At 38.8% G+C, this 17,162-nt stretch overlaps 1 protein-coding gene across 17 annotated transcripts in view; it reads right to left on the bottom strand.

Moving 5' to 3' along the window:
- The window catches only part of NRXN3 (neurexin 3), a 1,630,631-nt gene that overhangs the window by 873,419 nt on the left and 740,050 nt on the right, over nt 1-17,162 (bottom strand). For all 17 annotated transcript variants that reach the window (XM_025391720.1, XM_025391722.1, XM_025391730.1 and 14 more), the window contains 3 exons: nt 14,447-14,828; nt 13,451-13,641; nt 12,513-12,686 (listed from right to left, as the gene is read on the bottom strand). In XM_025391720.1, the coding sequence (XP_025247505.1) occupies nt 12,513-12,686; nt 13,451-13,641; nt 14,447-14,828 (747 nt within the window). The remainder of the gene's footprint in view (nt 1-12,512; nt 12,687-13,450; nt 13,642-14,446; nt 14,829-17,162) is intronic.

Genomic DNA, 17,162 nt, shown 5'->3' with positions numbered 1-17,162 from the left:
TAGGAAGTTCCTGCATAGGAATGGTATAAATTCCTTTTGCTCTTGATATGTGATTAACTCTCACTGACACAGTCACATATCCCTATGAAAAAAGATGGTGACTTTCTTTGTACACTAGAGAAAATGACAAGACAACAGAAATGTGTCTGGAAAGACTAAATAAGATGTCAATGGTGGTAATACTTTCGTTTCTAATTTCCAGCTCTGCTTTTAGTTCGCTGGAAAACATGAAACTGCATCTCATTCCCTTATCATTTTATTTCTCAGATAATTCTGATGGCTGCCACAAATTTCCTATCATTTTTCTTGAATGTGGGATTGTTTCTCTCATTAAGAATTGTCTGATACAACCATTTTATGCCTGTCACTGCTCAAGAATCCACCCTTGCAGCACGTGTGCACTGATTTAGTCAATTCCTCTTCATGGCCTAGAAAATCAAAAGTTGATAGAGTATCTTTTATTGTTTGTAGGTCCTTGAAATAGACTCTCTTCCTAAAGCTCACAACACTAGTATCAGAATGACTTTCCCTGTTATTGCCCAAGTAAGACTTAACCAAACCTATGTTTCAAACATCCCAATTTGAAATTCATAAATAGCACTAAAGCAGCACCAGCTAGTTCTAACCAGACAAGTGGATGGAGAAATGTAGGGTGCAGGGGGTAGGGGGTAAGGGGGAAAAGGAGAAGTGACAGGCTTGAAGACCATATCAAGTTTGTCTTCTCAATGTGCATTCCTTTAGAGGGCCGAGGCTGGTGACCCAGGAGTGAGGATGAGGTAAGGTTGATCTTTCAACCTTCACTAACTTTAATCGCAAGGAGTGAAGGGCTTAAGTCAAAGGGCTTAGACTCTATGGGTGTAACCTAAATGTGAAATTATCATAGTAGAACTCTGTATTAACCAACGGCTTTGCCTGTCCCAACAAACCACAGCTTCCATGGGAAGAAGCATTATGAGAGTTGGTGATATGGTTGGCTGTGTCCCCACCCAAATCTCATCTTGAATTGTAGCTCCCATAATTCCCATGTGTTGTGGGAGGGACCCGGCAGGACGTAACTGAATCATGGGGGTGGGTTTTTCCCATGCTGTTCTCATGATAGTGAATAAGTCTCATGAGATCTGATGGTTTTATAAAGGGGAGTTCCCCCACACAAATTCTTTCTTGCCTGCTGCCACATAAGATGTGAGTTTGCTCATCTTTTGCCTTCCACCGTGATTGTGAGGCCTGCCCAGCCACATGGAACTGAGTCCTTTAAGGTTCTTTTTCTTTATAAATTACTCAGTCTTGGGTATATCTTTATTAGCAACATGAGAACAGACTAATACAAGCTATGAACTGTCTAAAGAGATCTTCCACCTTCGACTTAATTTTCCACCCCTGGTAAGTGCCTAATCTTTCTACTTTCACATTTTTTAATTTACATTGTTTTATAGGGAAAAAATGAGTGAACAGTAGTTGGGTGGAAGGAAAAAAGCACAGAAAAGATGAATATACGTAGATATATGTGTATGTGTGTGTATTTATATAAGTCTCATATAAATAAGTCTATAGAAACCCTAAAGGGAAATTTTTGAAAATGCAAATGAATTATGAAAGACTCTTACTGCCTACCTGAGCAATCTATAGTCTCTACTGCTAAAATATAAAAATTAAAGAGTTGAGAGGCTTCAGGAGAATGTGATGCCTAATTTTATGTGTCGAATTGACTGAGCTAAGGGATGCCCAGATACCTGGTCATTATATATAATAATAATGAAATATTGTTTCCAGGTATGTCTTTGAGGGTATTTACAAATGAGATTAGCATTTTAACTGGTAAAGAGATAAAGCAGATGGTCCCCAATGTGAGTGGGCATCATCCAATCTGTTGTGGTCCTATTATGAATAGAAGAAAAAGGCAGAGGAAGGGGAAATTCACTTTCTTTGCTTGAGGTGAGAATTGGACACTGGTGCTCCCAGCTTTTGGGCTTTTCAAATCAGAGCAGAACTTACTCTATCATGCCACTTCTGCCCCTGTCACCTCCATTCCCAGAATCCAACCGTTTTGTTCTCTAGCATACAGACAGTGGACTGTGGAGTTTCTTGGCCTTCATGATCATGTGAGCCAATTCCTATCTATACATATATAAATTCCTATATATATATATAAAGATAAGATGTATATATCCTATATAGCATAGATAGGATAGCTCTCTGGAGAACCCTAAGTAATACAGAGGGTATTCCTGATAATAAGGATAGCCTATTTACTTAGCTGAATATATGTCTTGGACCCTTCAGCAAAGCTACTTCCATAGCTTTCAGAGTATTTCTAAATTTACAGTGTTGAGTCCCCTTGGCTTTTCTGAAGAGAGTCATTTACAGACAACATAAGATCTATTCATTTTAACTGGAGGAAGCCAAATTCACTTATATTTAGCTTTAAAAGAAGAAAGCAACAATCCCTTAAAAATGTCAAGTGCATCTACTGAGACATGAATACGCTAGGTCCCATTTTATAGAAAATAAGGCAATGCCAGAGAATAGGGTCCTAAATCTTATTATAAAATTTCATTGGCAGACAGACCTAAGGGTGGTTTTATTCCCAAGATCATGCTTTTTGTCGTGAAGTCAGGACCTATGCCTTACCAAAGATAAGGAAGGCATCAAAACTACTCTTCTCAAGCATGTTCAGATGTTTATGGCTTCCTCTTCTCAAACGGAGGTTTTTAAAAGGCCATATGACTAGAGTCATCAGTGAAAAAGACAAACAATAAAATCTAACATTTGCAACAGTTTCACTAACACCCTTATTCTCTTCAGCCACTTCAACCCTCTCATAATACATTGGATGTAAAATTGGTTATGGCCATGGATGGGAATTGGTTGACTGAGATGGCTTCATGGTGTCTTTATCTCCAATGGCCTTTTATTGGTGATATATCACTAGTAAATGTTTAACAACCAGTATCCCAGGAAAAGGAAAATAAAACTGATTTGTAACATGTGTTGGTTTTATTAGTACTCCACTCATAGTCAATTTCAAGTTATAACATGTTACATCATGTAAACTGGCTTATAAAACTCCTAGAAATTCCTGTGCCAGTGCCAACTCTAGCACAGCACTACTCTTGATGGTCAATGATCTAAAAGGAATAGTTACAGCTTAAGAGTAAATTGATTTACCCACAGCACACTCCCATGACAGTAGAGAGGTGGGAGTTGATACTTGCTGCAGGTAGGGTATTTGTAAGAGTGAGAGGATGGCTGGTAGCATGAAGTCTTCTTCCTCAGCCCACCCTATTTTCAGGGGATGCCTGGGTCACAAAGGTCAAATAACTCTTTTCAAAGTGATACACAATCCCTCATAAGTCAATGATTCTTTAGAAAATATAAACTGAGGAGTCTATCTGCTTTTCCTTGTTTTCTAGGCACTGATGTAGGGGTCTGCTGGGGCAGTGGAATATACTTTAAAAGAGGAGAAGGAGTTTCAAAGGTCAGTCTCAACCAAAAAAAAAAAAAAAAAGAGGTAATTTAAAATACATTGCTCTAACATTGTGCAAATATTATCCAGAGTTTTTCAAAATGGTGGTGATATGAAAACCATCTACCATAAAGTCAGCATGGAGGACATACTCTCTGATACTCTCAGATACTCTCTGGTCATCCATGTACTCTTTCTGCTTTGGAAATAAGTAAATCCAGGCTCACACCATATGGCATAATAGGCAAAAGGTCATGGACTTTAAAATCCAGTTTAATCACTTACTAGTAATGTGACCTTGGGCTGGTGATATAAACTCTAAACCTCAGTGTCCCCATCTGCATAATGGAGATATACATTTCTACTGCATCATATGGTGTGAGGATTAAATGAGAGAACATACGCAAGACCTATAAAGTCACCTATGAAACAGAGATAACAATATCTATCAGGTAAGGTTGTAGTCACAATGGAGATACAACCTGCCAAGTCCTTAGTGTATGCCATCATCAAAGAGACTCTCAATAAAGGTCATCAGCAATTCTGCTGGAAAGGACAATAATCAGGTTTCCTCCTCCAACTTAGGTTGAGTGTACAGTTTATGAGGAGTCCAGAAACCAGATGCATTACGGTAGTGTGCCACACTGACACAGTTGTTTTGTATGCCTCTCTTGTATAATGTAGAGGAAAAGGACACAAGAACAATAATGGTAAGTTCACTGTAATTTCTGTCTCTCTTATTATTTTCCATAATAGAAATCATTTTGAAGAACTTATAGTAGGTCAAATACTATATTTTATAACATAAAATACAATGGAAAATTTGATACAATCTTTAGTTTGGGAGAAAATGAGGTGGAGGACAATATTCATCATAGTAAAGACAATTGTGGTATTAAAATTTCTTTTACCTACTAAAGGTGTTTGGCTAATTCTAACTCTGTTCTAAAATACTTTTAAAGAATCTTGAGATTTTCAAGGCATCTGAATCCAATACATTGATTGACTTTCTCAAAATAGCCAGCACTTAGCACCCAGATCCAATGGATCCTGGATCCCCTGACCACTTGTTCACCATCTGGGCAGAGGGGCACCTTACATTTCTAGAAACAAGTCATTAAACTTCAGAAATAAAGCCTGCTAAGAGAAGTTATAATTAAAGGTGGAATAGGAAGATTCTAATTTATCACCTAATACAAAAAAAGACTTATTCTTTTTATTTCATAGTTTACATCATCTGCCTCACACCAACAGGTCAATCTTAATATTTCTTTTATAGTTCTGCAGCTCCTTTCTTCCATGAATAGGATTTTAGGGAATCTCTTCCCTTCTACTAACACCTTTCTTAAAAACAGAAAGGAATTAGAAAGTTACTTCTGAATGTTCTGTAGAAACTGTCATTCTATCAGAGGTACACTGATACAAAGACTGCACTGCTCAGCAAGGCAACCTCCCCTCTGTGGATCACGGGAGTACCATGGAGAGCTCCTATCTCCTCTCTTGACCTAGAGAGATGTAGATTCTGACCTGAAACCAGGGAAGTTGGTAAACTTCTTCCTTGATATTTTTTGTCATAATATGAAAATATATGTGCTACTAACCAGAACAATAGTGTAGCAGTAGAGAGGGGGTGTGCAGCAAACAGGAGAAAGAGTTCACTTTCTTTCTAGTTCTTTGAGATTTCATGCAAAAGGAAAACTTGTTTACCTCCTTGGCCGGGTAAAGTAACAGGCACTGGGGGCATGTCTCTTCCCTCTGTCTTGGAATATGTTGCTTCACTCCCGACTCTGCTGTCTGTTTCTAGTTTCTGTCTGCATCATCCCTTCTCCATTCTAGTGTCAGAGTGATCTTGATAAAATGAAAATCTAACCCAAATCTCTGTCCTCGTTACAGCATCCTTGGGATAAAGTACAACTCCTTACAGGAAAAGTCTGTCATTACCTGTCTCTATCCTACCTCTCTCATTTTATCATCTATCATATCCCCACACGCACATTATTTCGGCCACATTGAGCTTCTTGTAGATTCCCAAATAAGCCAAGTTCTCGAATATGCTTCCATCGTTCATCCATCTAAAACTTACTTGTCCTTCAGACTCAGCTCAAACTCTCTCTGAGAAGATATCCCCTGAGTGCTCCCCATGACCACCACGACCCTACATGATCCAGTGTCTTCCTTCATGCTCACATGGCAGGATGCATGTCTCTAGGATAGCAGTTTTCACTTTGCATTGTAAGTATTGGCTGATCATCTGTGGAATTCTTTGAAGTTAGAGACCGCATCTCATCTGCAGTATCCTAGCAGCCCTAGTACCTAGTCCCTGACACACAGGCATAGCCGACACTAAGTTCCTGTTAAATTGAACAACACACTCACTGGAAAGGTTAAAAATGTTTAAATACAAATAAAACACTACCCCAACCACACAATAACAAGAGGACTTAAGCTATTGACTCATCTAGACTCATTATGTCACTTCTTATACCTCATTGTTATATTTCCTTCTGAATACATTTTTGTCTAGGCTTCCGACTGCCTCATTTCTTTGTCATATATCTTCACTACCCTTTGTACTTCATGGTAATTAGTACTATCTGTACTCACAGGTTGTAGCTGAAAAAGCCAGCTTGTGAGTAATAGTCCATACCCCAATGTTAGGAAACAAAAAACTAAAAGCTTTTCCTATAAAACAGAGAAAGAGTAGGATGGCCCCAAATAATTAAAAAGAATAGTAGCTCCTGCCACAAACAAAGAGACTGTCAAGTAGTTACAAGAATGGAGGAAAGTTCGTGCCAATGGAGTAATAATGTTAAAATCATATTGATGCCTAGACTGCTTCCATAAAAGGAAACATCAAGATATTCCAAACCACTCTGTCCCTAAATCTGTATCTACACTTTGGTAAATAATTTACTTTAGGATGGAAATCAATCACTCAGTTCTCCCTACAAACCATCATTCCTTTGGATGAGAACTTCCAGATTATTTTGCCATGTCTGGATTCTCTAGGTGAGAGGATATGCTAAGCTCTGGGAATTCAAAATCCATATAGTGCTTACCCTGAGTAATAGTAAAGTCACGGAGGAGATGTAGTTGTCCAGTTTAATCCGCTAAATCCAGTCCTAAAGAGCTTCAGCTTCCTTGGATTGTCTTGCATTGCAGATGGAATCCTGTCCCCTTCTCTCTCCCTTCCATTTGCAGAATAATATATAGTGGATCTTTCTTGACAATTAAACATAATGTCTAAAACAACAGTATTGCCACAAGGGCCCTCTATACTTTGAAACTGAAAGCTATCGTAAAGCTTCTTCTGACTTTAAGTCCTAACTAGTGTATATTCTTTTATTTAATTTAAATATATATTAAAATATATGTGAACCTGCTAAGAGGCAATAAAGAAAAACAAAGTTATGGTAAAATAATGAGAGAGAGTCTTTATTGGTGGATATCTTCTGGAGAGATAGGTGCTTGTACTGGTTAGTTACATGGTGTATAACAACAAGTCACAGCAAAGTCAATGATTTTTTAGACGAAAAGTAATTTTTTGAATGTTACCTTTGCCTTAACCACTTCTAACAACTTGGACGGATTGCAAACTCAGCAGAGGTCATGAGGCCCAGTCTCCTGTTTGACAATCAGCCAAAAGACAGCTAAAATGCTTGTTCCTCCTTTGTTATTCTGAGTCATAGCAGCCTGGCACAATAGGATCAGTGGGCCATTACTGACTTTGTAAGATGCCTCTTTGAATAGTGGACAAAGCAGTTTCTGCAATAGACATTCACTAACATCTCACATGCAGTATTTTATAGGGTATTCAGGATTAAAATGACAGATCATCTTCTTCCCCCAAGAGTACTTTTTTCCTGAGATCACAAAACAGGAAATTAAAGTGCTCAACCAAAATCCCCAATAGAAAATATAAATCTCTGAAACATTTTAATGACATTGATGTCTCCCAAATGCCCAGAAATATTTAAAACTTTAAAACTAGTTAAGAGAAAATGACATTCTCTTTCATAAAGCCCAAGCACTTAAATGTCCTGCTCTAGGAAATGACCTCCCTGACCCAGCAAATAATAAATTAAGGGCTCAATTGGTCCTTTTTTTTCCTTCCAAGTTCTTTCCTCTATCTATGGTGAATAAATTAAGAGGAGCCAACCCCTCCATGGCAACTGCTTGGAGAGGTATTCATCATTTCCAGAGTAAATTAATGTGCTTGTGGGTAGTCACAGTATGGGATGCTGTCAAACCTCTTTGGTACCTCCCCAAAATGGAATCATGTTTCTTTCCCCATGAGGTCTCCTCTTGATAGCTATTTTTCATGCATTGATCTGGGTTATCTGTCACCCTTTCAGAAGAACACAGGGTTCAGCCACCTCCCCACAATTGCTGCTGTCCAAGAGGTGTGACAGCTTGAAGATCTCTAAAGAAAAGATACCAAGGGTTACACAGGGCATCTTTCAGTCCAAAGTGGTAATGGGAACAAGAACCTTCTCTACCTTGCAGGTCAGCTTTGGTCAACGCAACTTTGTTAGCAAAAGAACAGAAAAAGCGAAAACAATAACCAGAGGTTAGTAAGAGGTAGAATAAACCAGGATAACATTACAGAAATGAAAACGCAATCTGCATAACCAACATCACTCAGACAGACAATTGAAATGCTCTACAGGTTCACCAGAGACAGCAAAGACGGGGATGGGGATTGGGGCAGGGTGGACGCGCAGACTAGGGACAGGGCCGGCCTCCTCAGAGCCAAGTCAGCAGAGCAGGGCAGGGGCGCATCAGACTTGACAAAGCACAGGCAAAACAGGCAACAAGAGCCTTCTCACATCCACACAGCCAACCTCGGGGAGTGCATGGTCAGACTGAAAGACACGTGTGTGCAATCAGATGGAGCCCACAGAAACAATTCTAAACATTAGGAGCTGAGCATGGAAGAGTCACTTGAGTGTACCCCTTGTGCCCTCTTGCAAATGCCACCCAGGAATTTGGCACCAGAATTAGACATTTGGATCATGGTGATTTGGGAACACCAAAAATCTCAATTTGTTTAATTTTAAAAATATATCCAAACCCAAATAGTTGTGGGCAAAAGGGCACCAGATGAATGTCATTTTTATTTATTCATGCCAGTTTCAAAACAAAGCACGTGTATTTCTTTCAGATGTTTATCATCTGCAATTGTTAAACCACATTTCTAGCTGATCATGCCTTGGCCTCTGCAGCAAAGCTGGCCTCAATATAGGAAGATACATTTACCAGTCAAGTATTAAATCAGGTATGATTAAAAAAAAAAACAAAAAACAAAAAAACCCTAGCTTAAATTGAGAGGTATCAAGTTACAACTAAATGTTGACTAGGAGTTGCCCAGAAATTGCACTTCATATCTAAATTATACATTTTGCATCTATCAGAGACATAAAATCAAATACTAGTTTCAAGAATTTTTTCCTTTTTGCTACTCATGCTTGAGAGCTGAAGAGTAGTAAATTACTATGTTTTTAAATAATTTTGCTAGCACTTTGGGAGGCAGAGGCTGGTGGATCACCTGAGGTCAAGAGTTCAAGACCAGCCTGGCCAACATGGTAAAACCCCATCTCTACTGAAAATACAAAAATTAGTCAGGTATGGTGGTGGGCACCTGTAATCCCAGCTACTCGGGAGGCTGAGGCAGGAGAATCGCTTGAAGCTGGGAGGTAGAGGTTGCAGTGAGCTAAGATCACGCCACTGCATTCCAGCCTGGGTAACAAGAGTGAAACTCCATCTCAATCAATCAGTCAATCAATCAATAAAATAAATAAAAATAATTTTGTACTCTTTCACCTTTTATTTTACCTGCTGTCATGTGTCTGATATAATAGGGAAAGTAATACATTTACTAACTAGGGATCTTAAAGTGTCATTGTCGATGACTTTGATGGAAACATATATTAAATGTAGATAGATACAGATATTTATCTATCTCTCTCTGTGTGTGTATATAAATATGTTTATCTGTGTATTCTAGATTTGCTAGAATAAAACACATCTTGAGGAGATCCTGGTCTTAGTTCTTAGTTATAAAACCTCATCCCCTACTTGTTTACTATTCTATACAAAAGAAATGATAAATTAAGAAATGTGTTCTGTTTCCTGTGGTCCTCATACTACCTAACGCTCAAAGACCTTCTTGGGGGTCTCATGCTCTACACAAGAGATTCAGGATACAAATCATGCCTTTTTGCAGCCTCTCCAGTGTTTTGCACTCTCTCTTTACCTCCCCACCATCTTACACAGAACCCTAAAATGCTCCTGGGATCTCTTGCAAGGGCTTACTCACAGTGGTACAAACTTCCAATGACAGTAATTTATGCCTTAACCCACTTTGGGCCATTTTTCCTGGCCACTTAGGCTAATTATCCAAGTCATTTGTGTACAATCAACAAGGACTTTCTTCCCTCAGCACTCACCCTCCACTTCATCCCACCCAGCGGGGTAGGCATAATGCTCAGTGGGTAACCGTTGTAATTATCTCCATGGCAATAGAGTGCAGTGCTATTAGGCTCATGGGACTCACCATAGGTTCAGATGGTGGAGCCATCAAGCCACAATATCCGGTCTTGAACAATCAACCATACTCAGAAGAAGGTCGGAGCCCTCTGTAATGCATGTGATGAGTAATGCCAAACTGCACATAGAGCTGTACGTAGGGATAGGGACATTTTCCCCAACTCGTTATGTAATTTCTTTTTGCTGATGCTTTTACTGCTTCTCTTAAAACTCTCTTAAGTCAGGTCATTTTCCCTTTATATTATATGTTTTAGTACCCTTCTATAAAGCTTAGACCTCCTTTTAATCCAATACTATAGCTTTATTTATTTACACCTTTTTATATTCTGTATACCTGTACTATCAATACAGCAGCCATTGACATGTGTATTGAGCACTTTAAATGCATGTAGCCCCTGGGTTGAGGTGTACTGCAAGTATAAAATGCACACTCAAGTTTAGAGGCTTAATATGAAAAAAAAAAGTGTGAAATATTGATAATTTTATCTTGATTACATTCTGAAATAATATTTTGGATATATTTTGTTAAGTTGAATAAAATACAAAATTACAATAAATTTGACCTTACTTTACACCTTTTTAAAATGTAGCTACTAGGAAATTTATAATTGCATGTGTTACATATATCTATTGGGCCACCTTGACATAGAGTTTAATGGATGATTCCTGTTAACTTTTCAATCTGAAGAACTGATGGCATGATAAAAAATATGTAACATTTGACCAGTATCTTATGCTTTCTAATATGTGCTCTTATATTGTGATTTGACTTCATATGATTAATTATTCCAGGATAAATGGAATTACTGCCATTCCACAATCTTCTAAACTACTATATTCAATTTAATTCCAAATGCTACATCTATCCCAGGATTGCCCTTTAATACACAAAAGAACTAAAAGCAAGCCAAGGAGACAAAAATCCTTGATTGAATGAAATTGTTCATTTCTAGGAGCAAAATGGCTGCTTTAAGGGCTTAGTGATTCCCAACCTCCTGTCCCTTTACACACACACACACACACACACACACACACTACATACTACAAACACCATATTTGGCCAAGAGAATTTAAGAAATATTTCTGGATAAAGGAAAAATGGAGTGGGTTATAGGAATGAATACTCTTATTACTAGCGCAAAACACAAAAATAACTCTCAGGCAAAGGGAAACAATTTCCATAACATCAAGTCAGCCTGAGAAGCTGACAGGAAGCTTTTATAAAAGTGTGCTTTATGACAATGAGTGAACCCAGATGGAAGCTGTTTAAGAACAGAAGCGATACATGAAGTTGAACACAGAAGAGGAATGAACAGATTTGATGTGGTAAATTAACAACTGATACAAGGAAACACAATATATCGCACAAACACAGGACCATAAGGCTCAACCAAAAGGCTCAAAAAGAACAAAAGGAAATAATTACATAGATCCTCGGTCAGGCAACTTCTTTGCCTTTCAAGTGAGGTAAGAGTCACATTTTCAGCCAACCCAAGGCTACTAGGGAAGGCTGAATCTGTTCACTTCTGCCATCTGCTGGTTAAAACTAGATTGTTTACACTGCAAAGAATTGCTGGATTCAGGAAGACCTGTAAAATTCATTTAATATCTCAAGAGACAGTGGATCATCTACAGGAACAGGCTGAGCATGGTTTGTTGTGCTGCATGGGTAGACATGCAGTATTATTAGATGTTTGACATAAAATACTATTTGTAAACAATAATCCTACCATTTATAGAGTACCTACCACATATCAGGCATTTTATATGTATTTCTGATTTCCTTACATTCAAGGCAAGTTTTATTGCCCTCTTTTACAGTTAGAAAGATATAGCTTAGAGAAGTTACATCACCTTCCAAATGTCACATAGCTAACAAGAGCTACTACCTGGAGCTGAATCCAGGTCTTTCTAACATCAAAGCCCATAATGTTCCATTATACCACACTAAAGAACTGCCTAACAATGCCTGATAACTAGTAAGTACTTAATAAATGTTAGTTCCCTTCCATCATCATGGCATTTGGACATCGTTTTCCTATCACCTACTAGATTTGCATTAAATAATGCAGTCACTACCAGCCAAAATAAGACACATTTTATTAATTAGTGACACCTACATAAAATCTCTGGTTTCCCCTCATCACGTATTAAAGTATAAATAAAAGTCCCCAGTGCTCTTTCAGCCATTCTGGAAGCCAAGGTACACACTGGAAGAAGCCTGATGTCAATGCCAGGGAAGTTTTGCTCTTTATTATTTCTATTGGCAAGTATGTGATACTCAGAAAACATCTGCCAACATACATTCCTGGAGCCTGTGGCACATGTCTTGACATACTAAACCGCTGACAAGAGGACACTGATGGTGATGCAATGTCACATGGCAAATGAGAATGAGACAGGACTGGTCAACTGAGGAAGGAGGCACTGGCAGAGGCAGCAAAGAGGGTTGGTGCTTGCAACAAGGCTGTAGCTTAACAAGAAAAAAAATAGGTTGTACCTTCACAGCCACGCTCGATCTGTCCGCTCCGATGAAGGGCATCATTGATGAGGTCTGGCAGGCGTCCATTCAAGTCCACTGATGCCAGACAGCCCTGAAACCCATCTCGAGAGGCCACAAGCTTTGGGAGGTTGCTGTACATGCCTTGGGCCAGACCAGCCATGTAGAGATCACCTGGAAAGGAAAGTCAGTAGCAAAAGAGAATGAGTAAAGGATGTGTTGACTATGTCAACTAGTTTGATACACTTGAGATAATTCATCAGATAAGGGATAAGAGAGCTGGGGGGAAAACAGCATAAATGAGATAAGCACCAGAGTTTCTATCCTGCAAAAAAAGGAAACCAACATTTATTACGTGTCATTCATTTTACATATATCATCTCAAAAATTTAATCATCATAAATGGAGTAAAGATTAACAATACTGTCAACAAAGCAAGCATTTATTGAGTGCTTTTCATGTGCTTGTTACCAATAATATGCTGAGGGTTTTACAGACATTCCATCAAAATTTCTAACAATCTACAGAGAAACTAACAATTATCTCTTCATTTTGCAAAGAAAAGTAAATGTAAGCTGAACAAGGGCGAACACATTTTACCCATGACACCAGACATTAAATGATTCAGCTGAAATTCCAAAGCCTATATTCCTTCCTCTGTATTACGGCCCCTCCCACACTGCCAATTATCCTGTCACCACTCAGCCCCCACAGCATGACATTCCCAAGGTTTTCAGAGAAAATGAAACATTCCTTGATGAGTCGTCTAAGCGAAAACAGAATAAATTGCATTACAGAATACTTCAACATTGTTAAAACAGGATATGGATGATGTATCAAAAACACATGGCACTCCAAACCTATGGTTTGCCTCTGGAAACAGTCTATCTATTGTAAGAAAAGCTCTATTAAAAACTAAACTTCTTTACAGGGTTTACCTTTCAAATCCAGGTTTTTGGCACCATTGATAACCTGAGTGACCACTTTGGTGTCCACTTTCAGGCTATGAGTGTTACTATTGTCCCGAGTGATGACGACATTGTGCCACTGGTTGTCATTCAGGGGGCGATCACTGTTGCCTTTGATCACATTGGGACCGTTTCCGAGGTCAAAAACGTAGTGTATATACCTAGGAAGAGAAAAAAAAAAAAAAAAAAAAAAACACCCAATAATTGGAAAATCCCTGAAGTGGTTTAATGGCTATGTGTGTGTAACCGACAGGGGGCTTCAAATCCTCCATGCTAAACTGACATAATGCAGGAATAATTTAAATCTTGATATAAGATTACAAGAATAGTCAGATTTTATTCTATCATGCTTCACTTTAATTCCATACTCATCGAGTCCATTTCATTAACACTACCTAGTAATACTCTGCAGATTCAAAGTAGCACAGGTTGTACACTACAAAACGCAAGGGGGTGACCTTTAAGTTCATAGTCAACCATTAATCTGTTTTTGTTTTTGTTTTTTGTTTTGACTGTTTTCTAATACATGGTAGTAAAATGTCTTGAAGAAAGGGCAACTTCTAAAAACTTGCATATATGGGCTAATGGTAGGATTAAAAATATCTATGTTTCATCTTTTGTTATAAATTGGGTGGTTGTAGTTAGCAATACTCAAGGATTAGATGCAACACAAATCATAGTCCTCTTTTGCAAAAATAAGCTTTTCTTCTATAGTTTTAAAGGGCTAGATTTCATAGTAAAAAGTCTGTTAGTGTTGAGTTAGTGGAAGACCTTTAAATTAAAGCACGAGTCTCTCTCCTTTTCAGACCTAATAATTTTACGGATCTATTTAATCAAGGAAGATGCTGGAATGTCAGGAATGGAGGGTAGGGAGTAGAATAGACAAGTTATTTTTATGCCTATATTTTATGTAGAGCTTCAGCAGATTAAAGGTGTCCAACATAAGTCATGATCCCTTCTACTTACCCCTTTACAAGCTCAACTGCAATGAAGTCATTGCCATCACCACTATTGAAGAGAATGAAGCCATCTGGTGAGGTGGTCTTGAACTGGAAGAAGAGGTGCATGGAGGTATAAGCCTGAAGGGTGGCAAGGCTCAGGTAGCTGCTCTTGGTCTTAAAGGTGACAGGGTCGGCGATGATGTTCCTCAGTCCAAAACGAGCCTTCAGCTCACAATAATCAATGTCACCATTTTTGCACAAGTCAATGTAGAGAAGGCCATTAAACATGAGGCTCTGCAGATGGCCAATGAAGCTGGAGGGGACAACGGAGATGTAACGTTTCTCAGTCATGATTCCTGTTTCAATGTTGTGGAACTCCAAACGGGTATGGTCTCCCACCATTGTACCTGTGGAAATTGTAAATGAGGTACAAACAGAAAAAGTTACCATCATTCAGCACAGCACCCTCAAGTATATTTTTTGGGTGTAACTCATTTCCACACAGAATATTCAGTTTTCTTGGGTGAGTTCCAGAAAACCAAATATTCAATATGGTAGATACCTTACTTGGCCTCAATCAGGGCACTGAGGACTAGTGTTGCCCAAATTACATGTCCTGAATCCCATGCTCTCATGCTGCTGCTCAGCACGGCTTATCATGTAAGGGGAAATATGAGGTCATGAGTAACCCAGGCTAAAGGATAAAATTATTGGTAGTCTCCATTTAGGAGAATCACTGGACACTAATACATACTGTAAGAAGAGAGGTCTTTTTGCTCTGACCCTTGTAAAGACACAGCAAACAAGTCTTGGGCATTCACTACCAAGTATTTTTTTCTCGTGATAACTCACCACCTAGTACTTGTGGGAAGGGTTCTATTATAGAGTATCAGTTGATTTCACCTGCCCAGCAACTGTTACTTTATCTTATAATAAAATGTAATTTTTTTTTTTTTAGGAAGCTACCCACCCCTCTTGACCTTTCAACCACCTGGACTGGATAAAGTTGACCCTAATCAAGCTACTCAGCCTAGACCACTCAATGTATTTTACCCCCCTAACTGTCACAGACTTTGGACTACAGACTAAAAAACTGGTCATCACACTTTAGGGTGTATCAGAATCACCTGGGGGGCTTAGACCCTCAGAGTTTAGAATTCAAAAGTCTGGAGTAAGGCCTGAGAATCTGCATTTCTAACAAGCTCCAAGGTGATTCTCTTGTGACTGATTTAGGCACCACCCTTAGAACTGGCAACAACTCAAGCCAGCCCAGCCACGTTCAGCTCCAGAGCTCTTGCAAGCAAGGATTGCTGGAGGGGTAAGAAGAAAGCTTCGAGTTCCTGGAGGCTGTAAGATAATCAGAGGGATCAGAGGACTAGCAACCCAGAAGACAATTACAAAACAAAGCGAATCAGCACAAATAATATTTGTGCTGTCCTTTGAGACTCTGGATCAAGCCAGGCACCTCTGGGCTTTTTCAAACTGTGTGGCAATAGACTCCCTTTCATGCTGAAAGCATTTGAGTTGGGTTTCTGACATTCACAAGGGAAGTATCTTCAGCTGATACAAACGAACTATTTAGAACTTTCATTACCTATTTTACTTAGAAGTGGTGAGTGACTAGGGTAGAGGGGACAAGGGGGGCTTGAAATAAATACAAAGAGACTGGAAATTTTAACAACAAAATAAAGAAAAACATCATTAATGTGGCCAGAGTAGAAACTGGCTTCCTCAACATTTATACAGAAAAATCATGTTAAAACATAACAAACCATGTTCTACTGCCAAGCATTAGAGGGGGAATTCTTCCTTCCTGTCCTCTCTTCTTGTTACCTTCTACATTGAAGAAACTCCACTAGCAAGACTGATAGCATGTCTTTATTTTCTCTTTAATAACTTTCCTGAAGAAGTGACATAATCAGAAATATTAAGGATAATCTGCAAAGATAAGCTGTGTATGCTTAGCTCAGTCCCTGACATCTCCTGTTTCTCTTTGCTGGAGCAAGCTGCCTTCAGAAATGTCCATTCTACTGCACGCATCCATCGAATGGGTGTTACAGGAGCAATCCTTTTTTCCACAAAGGATGCCTGCCCAGTTCTGAACTATTATTCAAGTGGGCAATTCTGTCTAATTCTGAAGTTCAGTGGGTATAAGCAATATTATTAATGTGTGTTATTACTAATTAAAATGATATTTGCCTTCCATCCTCATTGTAATATTTTCTCTACTGGCTCAGAATTCCAGTGACAAAAAAATGGAGGACTGTATTTTCTTAGGTCTCTTAAACTTTAATGTCTGGGAGACTAAACCAGACCATACCCTTAAGTGCTCAATATTGATTTTATCTCTTTGGGAAAAAAACTCAGACCTAATTTAAAGAATTGGCTGGAGACAATGGCTCATGCCTGTAATCCCAGCACTTTGGGAGGCTGAGACAGAAAGATCGCTTGAGGCTAGGAGTTCAAGACCAGCCTGGGCAATATAGCAAGACCTAGTGTCTACAAATTAAAAGAAAATATTAGCCAGGCATAGAGGTGTGTACCTATAGTGCTAGCTACTCAGGAGGCTAAGGTAGGAGGATCACTGGAGCCCAGGAGTTTGAGGCTGCACTCCAGCCTAGGTAACACAGCAAGACACTGTCTCTAAAGTATAAAAATAAAATTTCTCATATTCCCTATGAGCACAAAAATTAGATTTACATGTTATGAGCTTCTATGTGGTGTTTTGACAACTAGTGACA

Source organism: Theropithecus gelada, chromosome 7b (genome assembly GCF_003255815.1).
Source record: "Theropithecus gelada isolate Dixy chromosome 7b, Tgel_1.0, whole genome shotgun sequence".
Classification (NCBI taxonomy): Eukaryota; Metazoa; Chordata; class Mammalia; order Primates; family Cercopithecidae; genus Theropithecus; species Theropithecus gelada.
This window is presented reverse-complemented; position numbering and strand designations above follow the sequence as displayed.